Source organism: Gymnoscopelus braueri (genome assembly GCF_963280865.1).
Source record: "Gymnoscopelus braueri genome assembly, chromosome: 3".
NCBI lineage: Eukaryota > Metazoa > Chordata > Actinopteri > Myctophiformes > Myctophidae > Gymnoscopelus > Gymnoscopelus braueri.
Window position 1 is genome coordinate 49405844 of NC_137612.1, and position 16438 is coordinate 49422281.

Consider the following 16438-nt stretch of genomic DNA (forward strand, 5'->3'; position numbering starts at 1 on the left):
AGGACAGGTGTTGGTTTGCTAAGAAAGAGCAGCCGCACAGTTCGTGGCGCAGATGGAAAAAAAACATGATTTTATTGACCACTTAAGGCCTACTTTATGCTTCGTTGTACGATGGTGTCTCACGGCAAAAATAGCCAATCTATAAGCTCACAACGTGTGTAAGTGTAATGCCACCCAGTATCATCACTGTGCCGGCTTGTGATGGACATTTTCATCAGAATTACATTTTTGTCACGGACATACAAAATGAACAGCCAAGGGCCGCGTTTCCCAACGAGATTCGTAGAGATGCTGCGTTGAGATCCTGCGCAGGTTGTACGACGGGTCTAACGTGCGTCCACACAATCTGCGCAGTACCATAGCAGCCACGTAGATTTCAGCTCATGCGCTGCCTACGCAGCCTGCGTAAGAGCCTGGGACCCGGCGAAACCAACGCTCTACCCTCATTAGTAGCAGCTGGTTCTGCCCAACGTGCAATCGCTTCACACGTCCACGGCGTTACGTTTCTGCTAAAACTACATTTGGGAGACAGAATGGCGTATCCTACTCTCCTCCTACTTCTGCGAGAGGCGTAGCCCTGCAGTGCTCTCCTACGAAGCATTTTGTTACTAGCGCCCTGGGGCGGTAGTAACACCCCGTAGCGAAATAGATCTATGAAAAGACCGACCGACCGACCACACACACACACACACACACACACACACACACACACACACACACACACACACACACACACACACACACACACACACACACACACACACACACACACACACACACACACACACACACACACACACACACACACACACACACACACACACACACACACACACACATTTAATTTATGTATATGTATGTATATATATATATACACATATATATATATATATACACACACACATATATATATATATATATATATATATATATATATATATATATATATATATATATATATATATATATATATTGCGGCCGGGCCGGTGCGTAACGACAGCTTGCAGATCTTTTTTTTTTGGGTAGGGTGAGCGTCCTCTATGCATGAACCCGAAGTTTACAAATTGTACTGTACTCTCACGAATGATCTCTGATCTGATCATCTGATAAAAATATTAAGCAAGCCAAGTTAACTAAAGGACGTAAGACCCCAGTTCCCCTCACAAAGTCACAGCTGACGTCTGCAAGATATAAACACCGGATCCATGCATATTTAGGGAAGCAGTGAGCTGGGATTGAACCCGAAACTCCCACTCGCCAGCACGACACGTTACCAGTCATGCTAATAAGCCTGAGCTCGATAGTCAGGTCTTTTGCACGCCCTTTCTCGTTTTGTGTTGTTGAAAGTCTATTCTCGGAGGTGGGAAGCCTCTCAGCACCCCACCTACTCTGTAAAATACACTTTTTGGGCAGAAAATAAAATATGTCAGCGAGACGGAAATTATTTTTATTTACTCCACAGTGCCCTCTACAGATTTTGGTTAATGGTAAGTTCAATCCTACAGATCTGTAGAGGGCACTGTGGAGTAAATAAAAATAATTTCCGTCTCGCTGACATATTTTATTTGCTGCCCAAAAAGTGTATTTTACAGAGTAGTTGGGGTGCTGAGAGGCTTCCCACCTCCGAGAATAGACTTTCAACAACACAAAACAGCCTTTGCTTTGGTGAGTAGCGAAATGGTTTTGTTTATTTTTACTACTCTTGAGCACTCGCAGGGCAGCGGAATTCCTTGTACAATCGCAGAGCGAGGGGTCTTCCAGGGCGTTAGAGGGAACACACTAACGCTCTGAACCAGGGCTGCGCTGCTTAGTCCTTTATGCATGAACCCGAAGTTTACAAATTGTACTCTCACGGATGATCCGATCGTCTGATAAAAATATTAAGCATATGGCAAGTTAACTAAAGGTATATAAATGATGCTGAGCTAAACATGTTTCCTAAATTTCGAAGTTTTATAGTTAAACGTTATGATGAAAGTCCCCAGTTCCTCTCACAAAGTGACAGCTGTTGCGCTCAACATTTTTATGAATGGTTAAAAAATCTTTTGAAACTAGCAGATCTACAAGCTCACAACGCTTCACAAGCTTGTAGATCTGCTATTTTCAAAAGATTTTAATACATATTAAATTTGGGAAATGGGACATTCTGCATACCTTTACTTTTGGTATTTTAAGTATATTTAATTTACTTGCATAATGGGGACACTTTAGTGTTTTATTTAACTTGCAGATGTCAACTCACCACTGTAATTTCATTCATAAATATATTATTCAAAAGTTGTATTTGGAGTGGACTGCTTCAGGACATCTGACAGTTGGCTCTGGTATTTTTATGATCCATTTCACTTTCGCAAAGGGTGTTTAAACTGCAGTGTAGCGTATGACAGCCCTACGTAGTTTACGTCGGCCTTACGTAGACTTCGTCCAGGAGGTCTTTACGTCTATGCTGTCTCGCGAATGTAGTTTTAGCACACACGTAATGAGAACCTGCGACGATGGTGCCTCCTGAAGCCAGTTTAGATACCACGTAGAGCACACACAGCTGCTACTAATGAAGATAGATCGTGGCGGGGTTGCTACTGCGCAGGTGCGTGGAGGCTCTCACGCAGCTTCTAGGCTGCGTCTGAGCTCAAAGTCGTTTGGGAAACCTGGCCAATAGCATTACCAGAAACGCATAGACCTAGTCCTAGCTGGACTCCTAATGTACCATAGTGCACATATGCAACACATTTTTTCTATTATAATATTCCCTAAATCAGTGTCCTACCTATTCTGAGGAAAACATGGAAACTGGCACTTCAATAATTGGGTCTTATTAGTACAGTCTGTGCTTTCATCGCACATTACATGAACAAAAAGTAAAAGTAAAAGACGTTTTTCATATATATATATATATATATATATATATATATATATATTTTGTTCAAAATAAAACATTTGCCATGGACATGGACAAGCCTTTTGACCATATATACGGACACATTGATGACTTCTGGAAGTGTTACAAGCTTATCGATTTGGCTATTTTAGCCATTTTTGGAAAAACTCTTGCCTATAATGACACGACAGAGATAGGGGACACCAGGTTGAACGTGTGGTCGAAACAGTTTTAAATGAATACGCTCCTACTTTGTGCTAATGATAGGTTCAGCCGGTCCCTCTGAGCAGCAGGTAGAGTGCAGGCACGGTGAGAGCAGCGGCGGTGTAGGTAAACACCGCGTTATACACCGTGTTCCTCTGAACCTGCTCCCCCAGCATCCTCTGGCTGCGTTCCAGTCTGTCCACCACCTCCTCTTCGAACGCCCGAGCCTGTTCCTCCGACCTCTCCAGCCGTACCGACGTCGCCGACGGCTCCTCCTCGAGCCGCGGCGGCTGCGTTTCCTCGCGTTTCGCGGCGGTCACCGCCACCACCAGCCTCCCGCGGTCTTCCACCGTCTCCACCAGGCCCCTCACCGACGACAGCTGGGTCTCTAACCGGCCCACTCCCACTTCCAGCTCGTCCAGCCGCGGCCGCAGGGACTCCACCAGCGTCTGGGTTCTCTGGGTGCCGGCGGCCAGCTCCTTCAAGGCGTCGTCGTGTAAGGCGTAGGGCTGTCGTCGTGAGCATGACATTTTTGTTGATTAAATTGGCGTACAGTGAATGATTTCATTGTGTTTTTGGCGTTGGGAACGTATAAATCAAAATGACATTTCTGTTTGCCTTTTAGGCGTTGTTATCAAACATAACTTAACCCATTAAGACCTGAGGCCGATTCTGCAAATGCCTCTGTAGTTCTCTTCACTTTCAAGATTTTTCAAAAATAGCAGCTGTGCAAGATCGCAGCGCGGCACGAAGAGACGCACTGTGAGCTTGTATATCTGCTATTTTTGAATAGCCAACGCTAGAATCTAAAATGACACGGATGCTTTCCCGGTTTTAACTCATTCCCTGCCTAGAACGTAAAAAACGTAATTATTTCCAATTACCAATTCTGCCAAGAACGTAAAAAACACATTTGAATTTTTTCAATATTTTTTTCAAAATTGACCCAAAGACCAAGGAGATATGATTTTTCGAAGATCTAGACTCCTATCCACTTCCTTGTTAACTTAAAACTTAAAAATTCTGTATCTCGGCTCCTGAGTACTTTTTTTTTTCAATGAAAAATCTCTGGCAGCGGGTAAACGCGGCCAGAAATAATTCAGGCAGTGAATGAGTTAATGGGTTAAATAAAAATACACAGAAATGACTGACAATAACTGGTACCAATAATGTAAAGCCAAAACAGGCTTTATAATTAACAAGTTTATACTTTCAAAAGGGAAAAAAAGCCTACAAGCTTACAATGTGTCGCATTGCGACGCGTTGTGAGCTTCTACATTAGCCATTATGACGATCACGCCAAATAATGATAAATAATGATTATAGATTATCTCAAATAATTGCGATCAGGCGATTCCGTAATAATTACCACAGGCCTAAGTAAAGAGACACAGACCTGGGGGGTCAGGGGCGCTCCTGTGCCGTCCCCAGAGCTGTCCTTTGGCTGCTGGGGGACACGGTCCTCCTCCTTCTGGGACGCAGGCCTGTCCTCCATGGCCTCCCTGAGGTTGCCGATGATGGCCCTCAGCTCCTCCTGCTGAGAGTGGTGGTTTCCTGCCTGGACGCGCAGCGCTTCCTGTAAGCTGACGGGACCTTTCTGGGCCTCCAGCAACAAGGTCTTCAGCTCCTAGGAAGAAGAAATGGAACATTATGTCATTTTTTTAAAAAAAAATTGTCGTAAATTAAGGCCCCACTTCGTTATCGTCGGGTGGGGTGGAAACCTCATATGTCCAAAACTGTTACTTTTCAGGATTAAAAAAAAAAAAATGCCAAAGTAACAGATCTACATGCTCGAAACGCGCCGCTTTGCTGCTGTTTCGCTGCTGTTTCGAACCACGTTTCGAGCTTGCAGATGATCAAGCGGGGTATTCATTTACGATAAAACACAAAAAGTTAAAATATGGAGATAAGAGGTTGTGTCGAAAATAGCCAATCTAACACGCTCATGTAAATGTACTTTATTAGTGTCCACTATTAGTCAGGGCTGTTAACAAAAAAAGGGGGACACGGCTGACAAAAGCGCCACATTTTTTCTACATGCTCTCCATCACCATAAGTTTCATTTTGGACGGGGAGCCACGTCATCAAGATGGCAGAAGGCGGCCATCTTGGATTTCAAAGATGGCCACCATGTAATATCTATAAGTGCCAATATCTCGGCTTCAAAGCCACTTAGAAGGTCAATCTTGGTGTCAAAATATACATTTTCTCGGTCAAGGAATGCAATAAAAAAGCTATTGAGAATTCCACTAGATGTGTATTTGTGCCACGATCAAATAAATATGGTCATTCTAGCAACATATTTACATAATTTTCAACTCGGTTAGCAGTCAGACACAGAAAATGGAGCATGAAGTGAATTGACATTAAAAGTATCTGTCACATTGACAACTGCAAAGCTCTGTGCAATTCCAGTGTGCCTTCTTGCATGAGCACCTTGCACCACAACCACGTTTACAACCGCACTTGACCAGTTCATTGCAGGCTTTTGACGCCATCGGTAGAATGCTCCACACAGGAAGCCAGACCTGGTTGTTGTCATCCAATGTCCATCCCCATCCTTCTGGACTGGGTGTCGGCTGCTGGGCCAGTTCAGACGTGGACCAGATCCCAGACTGGTAGGCAACTCGCTTCACGTGCTGCAACAGTGAATCTTGCGTTGGTGGAATGTGTTCCATCGTTTTGTTCTTCTGGCAGAACAACTCTCGCCGTGCTTCATTGACAGATTCCAAATCACTGGTCTTATCATACATGATGACTGTGAAACGCTCAAGAAGCTGAAAGTGTTGGGCATCTATGGTCACTGAAGTGTATGGATTTTCTGCCATGTAGTTGAAGGCCTGGGTGACCTCAGGGTAGGACTTCCATGCCACCCATGCTGACTTCTTTCCTTTCCTGTCACAGCCTGTGTAACAGTGGAAGATGGGAAGTGCTGTGGACTTGTCTTTGCCCAGAGCATGGCAGATGGTGTTTATATGAACATAGGTGTAGTTCTTGCCAGTGCCAAAAGCAACCCAGATGTCTGCAGCTGGATACTTGGTGAGCAGGGCATGGAACTTGCCGATGAGGATAACGACAACATCCGTATCCACAGTGCGTATCAAGCAGGTAGAACAGCCATGTTCCAGGGTATCAAGCAGGTGAATCAATATCCTGGTGTCGGCCTCTTCGTGGTTACATGGCAGCATGGAGTGGTTGGTGTCTGTGCCGACCACTGTGATGCCAGATGTGATGAAGACCAGCTTGCCCTCTGGCCAGGCGGTGGATGCAATCTTCCCAGAGAGAAAGGTAAAGAGTTCCTGCTTGTTTATAGGATCACGCAGGAAATCTGGCCAATTCCCCGGCAGCTTGTTCTGACCAGCCACCTTCCGTCGTATCCCTTTGCCTCGCCTCTCCCTTGTTGACTCTTTTATGCTGCTGGTGATGTAAGTATCCCAGACCACATCAACTCTTTTGGAGATCTACAAAGCCCAATCCATTGTGTGCAAGAGACGAGATTGACAAGGGGCAGGCAAAAATCTAAACTGTGAAAGGCAAGGGGTCGAAAACCAAAGGGGCAGTCAGAGAAGGCAGAGGTACCGGCAAGGGCTGGGCAAAAACGTAGTATAGAAAACAGAACAGAGATCAGTTAGGGCAAAAAACTTGATTTTGAACAATGCTTGAGAGCTTGGGTAAACACAAGGCAATCTGGCAAGAGACTGGAGAGAGACTGAGGCTTAAGTACTGTAGGCATGATTGCAGGTGAGTGAATGCAGGTGGTCACACTGGCAGAAACCAGATCCAGACACACCCACACCCTAGGGACTAACAGGACACAGGTGGAGATAACTAATAATCACAGGGAGGAGAGACAAGGCAGGTAAACAGTAACTAGGCAGACAGGAAACAATAGGAACGATACTACAAAATAGATAGGAAAAATAGGAAATAACAAGAGTCAGATCTGTCAAAGTTTAACACACACACACACACACACACACACACACACACACACACACACACACACACACACACACACACACACACACACACACACACACACACACACACACACACACACACACACACACACACACAGAGATGTTGTGCATAATCTAGACGAAGCATGCATAATTGTGTACATATATTGCCAGAATTTACCAAATTATCTAATATTGGCTGAATTAGTCACTTATTGATATTCCCTATAGTTTTATTGCCTTGCCCCAGAAAATGTATATTTTGACACCAAGATTGACCTTCTAAGTGGCTTGGAAGCCGAGATATTGGCTTTTATAGATATTGCATGGTGGCCATCTTTGTAATCCAAGATGGCCGCCTTCTGCCATCTTGATGGCGTGGCTCCCCGTCCAAAATGAAACTTATGGTGATGGAGAACACGTAAAAAAAATTTGGCGCTTTTGTCAGCCGTGTCCCCCTTTTTCAAAAATCTGGTCTTAAGCAACCGGGCTACTATTGGCCAGAACAAATGTCAGGAGTTCCCTCAAGAGAGCTGCTCTTACTATAAAAAGCAACAGTCTCCAGACTCTGTTTCCTAATGTTGACAATGAACTCAGAATATCTCTCCCTATTTCAAACACAAGTGTGGGGAGATACATTTTCCATGCTGGGAATGATCAGAAATAGACTGAGGACAACGATGCATGAAAACAGACTGAACCATCTGGAAAATAACTGGCGCTGATAATAGCTTGTAGATCAGTTCCTTTTGGCAAGCTGCGACCATCGTACAACAGAGTATAAATAAGGTTTAAGCCTTGTTTATACTCTGTTGTTTATATCCAGGTCATAATATTCAATGGACATTAAAGTTAACTATGAATTGAACATGACCTGTTCAGGGGTTGGCAATCAAGTCATAACACACAGATGTAAATACTAGTATTTAATTTTAACCTCTCAAAGTAGAACATGAGGTAGCTCAGTGGATCATTGAGGGCATTACTTATGCTGAATACGCTGAAGTGGGTTCAGACATAGGCCTACAACACATCACATTATTAAACATAATTTAGACTTAGTCATACAACGGTGTCAGTGTTACAGAAATAGTGTTATGGCTATATTCGGAGCGCAACACCGCTGTACAACGGAGCATAGACTGAGATTCCTGGTCTGATTGGCTGCAGCTGGGAGCAATCCGATGCAGCCTGTTTTTCTGAGTTTGCTTAACATTAAACTTGCAAGTTAAGAAGAATAAGAGAAAATAGCACTACCCAAAAGCATAAAGAAGAACAGGGCATTTCTAACAGGGCATTTAAAGAGGAATTGAGAAGTTTGCTGTCCATTCCTGCGTTCATCCTATACCTGGTTGCTCCAATGAAAAGCTGTGTTGTGTTGCGAGGAATACAATTTTATACGGTACCAGAAGATACATCATGGCACCTTCAAAGTGGTCTTTCCACCAAAGACAGGACAGCGCACACAACTCACCCAAATGCACGCTGAGTGTGTGTGTGTGTGTGTGTGTGTGTGTGTGTGTGTGTGTGTGTGTGTGTGTGTGTGTGCGTGTGCGTGCGCGTGCGCGTGCGCGTGCGTGTGCGTGTGAATGAGAGGTAGAGAGTGCTACAGCCACGTTCAAGTGCTTATAGACAGATATACTGTGTTGTGTTTATAGCAAAGAAGGTTGCTTCCCCACTTGCCCGTCGGGCAACCTGAAAGCAAACTCCATTTGCCTAAACGTTTTATTTACTTGCCACGTGGCAGTCGGGCAGCCGTTAGTGTCAACCTCTAGTGTTGCAACAAGTTGGATGTATCGTCTTTATAAAGTTGTCGCCTTCAAGAAAAGCAGACAAGCACTTATAATATCAGCAATGGTAAGTCAAATATGCTACACGGCTAGAATAGTGTTAATTTATATTTGCATATCCTGTATTGTGTACCGTATTGTGTTTGATGCCTGGTCTTCATTGAATGTTGTATACTGGTTTCAGTTCAGCAGCGCCGAATGTTTGATTTGTTTGATACATATTTATATAATAAAAAGTTTTAACAAGAGCTTGTGACTAAATAACTACTGTACATTGGATTCACTCAACACCCGTTTCAACCTGACAGAGATGATTTAGGATTTTCATTGGAATACTGAACAGTATTGGCCCTTTATTTAAATCAATAAATCAATAAATAATCCTTAAAAATCTATGGTTCTCAAAGTGGGACCCTCTGGGTTCCTTGAAGGGGTTCCAAATGATAACATACAGGTCTGTAACTATGAGAGTGTATAAATGTTAAACACTCTCAGAGTTATTGAAATGTCAATCTGGGAACCCATCGTCAAATAAAAAGGAAAAACAGCGCCCCCAGCGTTTTTCACTTTTGCATTTGACTCTGGGTGATTAAATAGACCGACGCGCATGGAAACCAGGGTTTTGGTCTCTGCCCTCAGCCCTCCACTTCCGGTGGTGCGCCTATGTTTTCATTCCCACTAACAATATTTCTCCACGGAACACTAACACCATTTCTCCCAAAGAACATGGATCGTTTTGGTTATAAGCCCACTTGTTACTATGATGAAAGAACAAGTTAAAATGTTACTAACTTTCCGTGGTTTTGTCGGCTCCGAGGACGCTATTGTTAAATGAGTTTGGGTTTGTTTCCAGTGGGAAGCGAACGCACAGATGTAAATCCCGCCCACTACATTTGATTGGGTAAAGCGCGGCCTGCTTCCCGATCTGAAGGCGCGCCCACTTGTAGGCCAACGCTCACACGTTCTGAACGAGGCTCCCGACAGATTCAGTACCGCAGCTCTGAATCTGTATTTGAGAGATTATTGAAATGTAAATGTTTCAGAGCCACTGCTTGAAATCCTTTAAATAACAAATAACCATTCAAGAAATCCTTACTTGGAGACGAACGCGGTTGATGTATGTTGACCCCATGACCCCTATCAGAGCTCCCAGCACGGAGCCAATGATGGACCAGTTCTTGGTCTGTTCGGCGCGGGTTCTCTCCTTCTCGTGACTCTCCCTGACGCAGGCCGAGAACACGGCGAACTTCTCTCTCTCGGACTCCGACGCGTCGACACAGGCGTTCAGCAACAGACGCTCCTCCTACAAACACAGGGGAATATAACACAATGTATCCCACATCACAGCACATCGGCGACACACACGTCAAGTCGATCGGTCGGACGGACGGTACCCGAGTTACAATTTAGGCATTTAGCAGACGCTCTTATCCAGAGCAATGCTTTCTAAATCACATTGTTAATAGTTGCAGATCTAAGAAACAAAACAAAAAAAACATGAAAATGAGTGACCAACATACAGCATGTCTGCATAGTAGCCATATGTTGGTGAGTCACTAGGCATCCATCGAGGCAGAAGTTGGCAAGAATTGGTAGAAGGAAAGTGAAGTGCAAGGGGATGAGGTGGAGAAGAGGTGAGTGCTCAGATTACGGCGGATAATTGGGGGTGAGTCTATAGTTCTGACTGCAATGGGAAGTTTATTCCACATGCCCGGCATAGACAACAGACTGGATTAAAGCACAATAAAATCTCACGACCCCGCACACTAGCGCGGTTTCATGTAAAATGACGATATTTTAGTAATATTGGTCCTGCTGTTCTTCATACTGCCTACCAGGTGAATAAATCACAGACTGAGGCCTTAACCTCTTATCAATAAATCACGCTGAAGAAGGCCGGCGGGCTGAAACGTCCTTCATGTATGATCTGCTGCTGGGGCTTATGACTGACTAAATAAACAAGAAATCCTAAAAGGATCAAAGCGAGTACTGGTGATCTTTTCTAAGATTATTTTTTTGCTGAGCAACATGCTTCCATAGAAGACACGCTGGCTTCTATGGAATCCAAAAGACTGAAATCAGTCGTGGCGACTGAGAACTTTAATCCACGGACACATTCAGGTTCAGTGAATGACTAGATAAGTGGTTGCGGTTACCTGTCGTAGGCTGTGCTCCTGGGTGACCAGTTCCACAAAATGAGCCTCCTCTCTGCCCACGCGGTCCAGCTTGTTCCTCACCTCCTTCAGCCTGGCCCGCATGGTCTCCAGCCTGCCGTCTGCGTCCCGCACCACACCTCTGGATATCATAAAGGCTGCCTCGGCCTGACAGACAGACACACACACACAGATAGACAGACAGAAAATCTGAGTACTTCTTCCACCAGCACTGATGGTTTGTCCATTCTGAGCATAGTCGTTAGTTATATATCAGTCATTATATATATCGTCTCTGTCGGGACAGTCGGGTGGAAACCTCTTATGTACAAAACTGGTACTTTTCAGGATTCAAATTCAAAAACTGCAAAAGTAGCAGATCAACAAGCTGAAAACGAGGCGCTTCGCTTCGAGCTTGTATATCTGCTACTTTTGACGTATTTTTATGATGCTGTAGGTAGGATAATCAAGTAAGGCGTTAATTTATGAGAAAAAAAATACACAAAAAGTTAGAGTATGGAGATAAGAGGTTTCTGGCAGACAGCAACGAAATATGATGTGGGTATTATACTTGATTAATGGCTATTTTCGACTACAGGAACTAAGCGAACCGCGCCATAAACATGTAGTGTATGCAGTGTAACTTGTTGATATAGGCTATCACTCGTCCGTCCTGACTACTTTGTTCTTTTTGGCAAGCGACACCGATCGAGTAGATAAATGATACTTTATGAAACTATGGACAGGTGTAGCAATCAGGGTGGTGCATTTAACACCTGGCCAGAATAATAACATCTGAAAATGCCCCCCCCCCCCATCTTGTAGTGTGAGTCCAGCTTTACTGTAGTATAAATGAGGCTTTACTGCATAACTAACCTCAGTCACTTTGCTTTGTGTTACTGTAGTATAAATGAGGTTTTACTGTATGACGTCTCTGTTGGGTGGACACCTCCCATGTCCAAAACTGTTATTTTTCAGGATTCAAATTCAAAACCACCAAAAGAAGCATCAAATCTTGCAGATCTTCTACTTTTGTGTGACGCTGTAGTATGATCCAGTAGGGCATTCAGTTATGAAAAAACACAAAAAGTTACACAAAAAGTTAAAATATGGAGATAAGAGGTTTCTGCCCGACAGCAATGATGACTAACCTCAGCGACTTGTTTCTGTGCATGTCGGACGTCAGTGATGCCCACAAAGTCCTCGTACCTCTCCCACCAGTTGTTGATGGACGCCCCAGCAGTCTGAGCTGACCACTGGCCCCATTGTCTACCCAACACACCTGCACGCTGAGGGAGGAGAAAAATACTTATTCAAACTATTCAAACAAAAATTTAATACACAAAAAAAAATATATATATATATATTTTTTTTTTAAAGGTGCTGTAAGTGCCATTTTTGGTTAAAAAAAATATATAAATTCATGGTTAAAAAGTTAAAGCTCTATATTCTGATGGTAATCATTTCTATAGTATAAAGAGTGTTTGTTCAGTAACAGGGGTCTCTCCAGCACTTCAGTAAACAAAAAATATGTTTTCAGGTGGTTTTGCCAATTTCATCCAATCAGGAGAGAGAACCGATCAAGTGAAATTTTATCATGTTCCAGTTCCAATTATGTCTGCAATTTTTTTAGTTTTAGTTTTATTACATCCCATTTCACTTGTTTATCTCTCCTGATTGGATGAAATTGGTATTGTAAACTGAAAATGTATTTTCTGTTGACTTAAGAGCTGGACAGACAGGGAGATCCCTATTACTGAACACAATGATTACTATTGGAACATAGAGCAAAAACATACAAAATATTTTAAACATATTTTTGTATTTGCTCGTACTCTGATATCATCTGAATGATAATAATAATAATAGTAAGTAGTAATATTAATCATGAACACCAAAATAAGAAGGTACAGTTTTTTTTCAATGTATTTCCCTATTCAGAACTAATAGACCTGTAATGCAGCCAAGGCGCGATCCTTCATTAACTCGGCCCCTCCCTTATCCTCTGGAGGGGTGGAGTTACCAGGTGGAGGGGGTGTGGTCTGAGGGTGAGTGCTGTAGATCCGGCCAATAGGGGCTCTTCCTGACAGACATCCAGGAAGAGAGAAGTGGTGCAGGCAGCAGGTCCCATGGCTCCATGCAGGGATGGGAGCACCTCGGTACCTCGAATAACAACAAACATCAACACGTAAACAATACAGCCTGGCTTCCATGTGGCCAGCCTGTAACATCAGTCATCTATGACAGTGGTTCTCAACCTTTTCATGCCGCGACCCCCCAAAATAATCATTATTTGAACAGGGGACCCCCAAAATAATCATATTTGAACTGGGGAACCCCCACCCTGACAAGCATTTATCTTGGAATTGTAGGAGTTGAGGCATTACATGTTGTTTGTCTCGGTTCAACAGATAAATATTGTGAAAATAGTAGATCTACAAGCTCACAACGGCCTTTCACAATATTTGCGTCTTTCTTACCTTAGCATCAACATGCTAAGGTCAGGGCCCATGTTTGGGTCGCGGACCCATTTTTAATGGGTCGTTTTTTTTTTATATATTGATTCAAAACATTAAACTTTTTTTTTAACAAACAGAAACAAACAAACAAAAAGTTATAGTGAAAATAGCAGTTCTACAAGCTTGAACCCAAACACGCCCCCACAGCCATCTTGAGTGACACAATGCGCCCAAACACACCCCCGCGGCCGTCCTGAGTGTTTGCTATGAGAACATAGGCTAACGCAGTTATATATCAAGGCGATGATGCGAAATAATTATTATATTTTATATCCGTTTTTTTATTCCGTTTATTTATACTAATATAATATTACATAAACTGAAGGTCGGCTGCCACTCTTAGTTCTTTTAGATCGCCTTTTAAAACACCCTTCTGTTTACTGCTGCCTTTCACAGTTATTATTTACCCCCTTGGGTTCAAGAGGCACGCCTTAGAGCCTAGTGCGGCGTAATTTCTTAGCACGCTTTGAGGGGATGACGTAAAAATTCTATTTTGGTCTAGAGCTAAAAGATTTGGGAAACACTGCTGTAGATCGCTGAGGGTCAGGTGTATGTATAATTTTCCAGGCTGGTGTGCTGTTGATTATATAAGACATACCTCATTGGAGTGAACAGTTCAGAGAAGAACTATAAAAGATATGTAGTTCCTATGGCTCACTGCTGCAGAAGAGACATTACAGGAAGCACCTACAAAGATAGGATGGAAAAGGAATACAGTCAGTGAGGTTTAACCAATAATTCAATCATTTAAATCCTATATAGCTTGAGGAACCGTTCAATGGACAGGTGGCGCCATCTTGAGAGGTTTTTGCCATTACTTTCAATGGGGTGACGTCACGTTCTCTTTCTAGATACTTTGTCGACCAGGGTCCACCCAGGGTCTTATACTTAGCCTATTTTTTTCCCACTTCTAAACCTAAATAGCGTATCTTTTAGCTCACAATGCGTTGCTAGGGAACAGTTTGTGTCAACGTTTATTTTCTGCCAGATACAACGTAATTTAATGGGAACGTTTCAAGCCTTGGCTCGAAAGCCTTGACATTGGTTTCGAGCCTTGGCTCGAAACTAATGTCATTAAATTACATTGGAGCAGCTCAGCAGATGAGTGTGCAGGTTTATTCTTTTTCTTCATCATACTTCTGATTCGTTGAATAGGGCATAATTGGTTATGTATGTTTTTAACCCAGACCCTAGGGAACATAGGACCCTGGGAACATAGGGCAAGACTCCTTCATACACCCCACAGGAAAGAAATCTAATAAAGTTTGTTTTCAAACTGTGAAAGCAACGTTCTAAATTCAGGACTAAAGCCTTTTGGAACCAAAACTACATTCAAACTATATTGTTAAATGATTTCACTTTATAATTAATTATTATAAAATAATTATTATAAAATGCTACTCAAAGGGAGTGGTTTCTGCATATACAATACTACTCACTGGTTGTCCGAGTCTAGGACCCAGAAAATCTGAAATAACAGTTTTGTTTAATGACTAGAGATACTGTGTACCGATTTCCGTGATGTTTGGACAAAATCTGTAGGAGTACTGTCCAAAAATGTGTTTTGCACAAATCGGCCTCCTAGTGGTGCTATTCACCTGTTTCCTAGGCTGTGTGTTTTCCACTTCCTGTCGGATTTCATTGGATATCATTAGTCATCTGACCAGTTTCATTGGATTTCATTGGATCAAATCGACAGGAAGTGGAACACACACAGGAAGTGAAAAGCCTAGGAAACAGGTGGATAACAAAACAGCAAAACAGTCTTCGCCATGCCTGTCGGCCTGGCGGAGACAATAATAATACATTTTATTTTCGAAATGGTCTTAAACAGATTATAATTTCATACAACACGATTAATCAGAATAATGTATACTAGTAACCTTGTATCTCCATATTTTAAGTTATTTTTTCGTAAATAAATGTACTTACTTCATTGTAAAAGTGAGTAGCAAACATCTACAATGCTCACAGATCTAGTTGATTCTTTTTGGGCATTAAAAAAAAGAAAGAAAGTGTCAGTGTTGGTTAATTCAGTCTGTGGGTTTCTAACCAAATAACAAGAGCTTGTGACTAAATAATAACTACATTGGATCTGACAGCGACGACATGCATCTGTTTCCAGGGGTGAACTTGACTACTTCCCATGTAGAATCTACTAGCTGGCACGTTGTTGCCAACTGTATCATACAGTCTGTATACCACGTTAACCTTGTGCTTCGTATCCAACATGTTCAAAGAGTCATACCGGTTCATCCTCACGGTTCTCCACGATACGGTTATTTATCCATACATGAGACTTTATGTCAAGTAAACGTCCTACTAGCAGCATTTTGATACATCCATGAGCACAGGATACAACATAGCCGGGAGGGACAGAGTTCGCATGCGCACCACAAAAATGAATTTGGCACACCTTCAGAATAAAAGCGTACCGGTTCAATGAGTTTTACACCTTCAAAATAAAATCATTTTGTTTTTGAACAAGCTTACACAGCAGCCATATTAGAAAGAAATTTGATCTTTGCAGTTTTTACAAATTTTTCTTCTTTGAAAATTATAATTTTGAAAGAATTTAGAGGAAAAAATCTATAATTTACTCGCAACCGATACAAAATTGTCCACAACAAACAAATGGGTCCCGACCCAGTGTTTGGGAAACACTGATCCATGACGTATCCATGACGTATGAGTCCATATTTGGACAATGATATTCACGTCCATTACGAAGTTAAAGTTAAATATTTCTAAACCCCAATACAAAAATGTAGGCTCCCCAAGCCACTTGGAAGCGAGGATATCAGAATGCTCCTCCACACTGGGACGGATTTAGACTTTAGGAGACCCCGGGCCCACATACCCAGAACAGGCAGTCGGCTAGGCACACAAACACACACTACTCAAGTTGTAAGGCATGCGTGGGTCAAGAAAGCAC

The 16438-nt window shown here is 42.7% G+C and overlaps 1 protein-coding gene across 3 annotated transcripts; it reads right to left on the reverse strand.

Moving 5' to 3' along the window:
* Nucleotides 1-2956: 2956 nt before the first annotated feature.
* On the reverse strand, nucleotides 2957-15871 carry ccdc51 (coiled-coil domain containing 51). Of its 3 annotated transcripts, XM_080424161.1 has the most exons (9): nucleotides 15752-15822; nucleotides 15436-15489; nucleotides 14102-14190; nucleotides 12937-13147; nucleotides 12136-12273; nucleotides 10988-11152; nucleotides 9928-10134; nucleotides 4479-4709; nucleotides 2957-3591 (listed from the first exon to the last, which is right to left on the reverse strand). In XM_080424161.1, exons 3-9 carry the CDS (start codon nucleotides 14104-14106, stop codon nucleotides 3148-3150), a joined length of 1401 nt encoding a protein of 466 aa, XP_080280287.1. In that variant the 5' UTR covers nucleotides 14107-14190; nucleotides 15436-15489; nucleotides 15752-15822; the 3' UTR covers nucleotides 2957-3147. The 3 variants fall into 3 exon arrangements, with proteins under 3 accessions (XP_080280287.1, XP_080280286.1, XP_080280285.1); XM_080424160.1 differs by lacking the exon at nucleotides 15436-15489 and having other exon boundaries at nucleotides 15752-15871; XM_080424159.1 differs by having other exon boundaries at nucleotides 15436-15865.
* Between the last annotated feature and the right edge of the window lie 567 nt (nucleotides 15872-16438).

Bases quoted from the DNA above. Each gene is read 5' to 3' on its own strand.
- ccdc51 (XM_080424160.1), bottom strand. The intron at 11,153-12,135 runs GTTAGTCATCAT...TCTGTCTGTCAG, and splicing joins CACAGAAACAAGTCGCTGAG to GCCGAGGCAGCCTTTATGAT. The intron at 10,135-10,987 runs GTAACCGCAACC...CTGTGTTTGTAG, and splicing joins AGGAGCACAGCCTACGACAG to GAGGAGCGTCTGTTGCTGAA.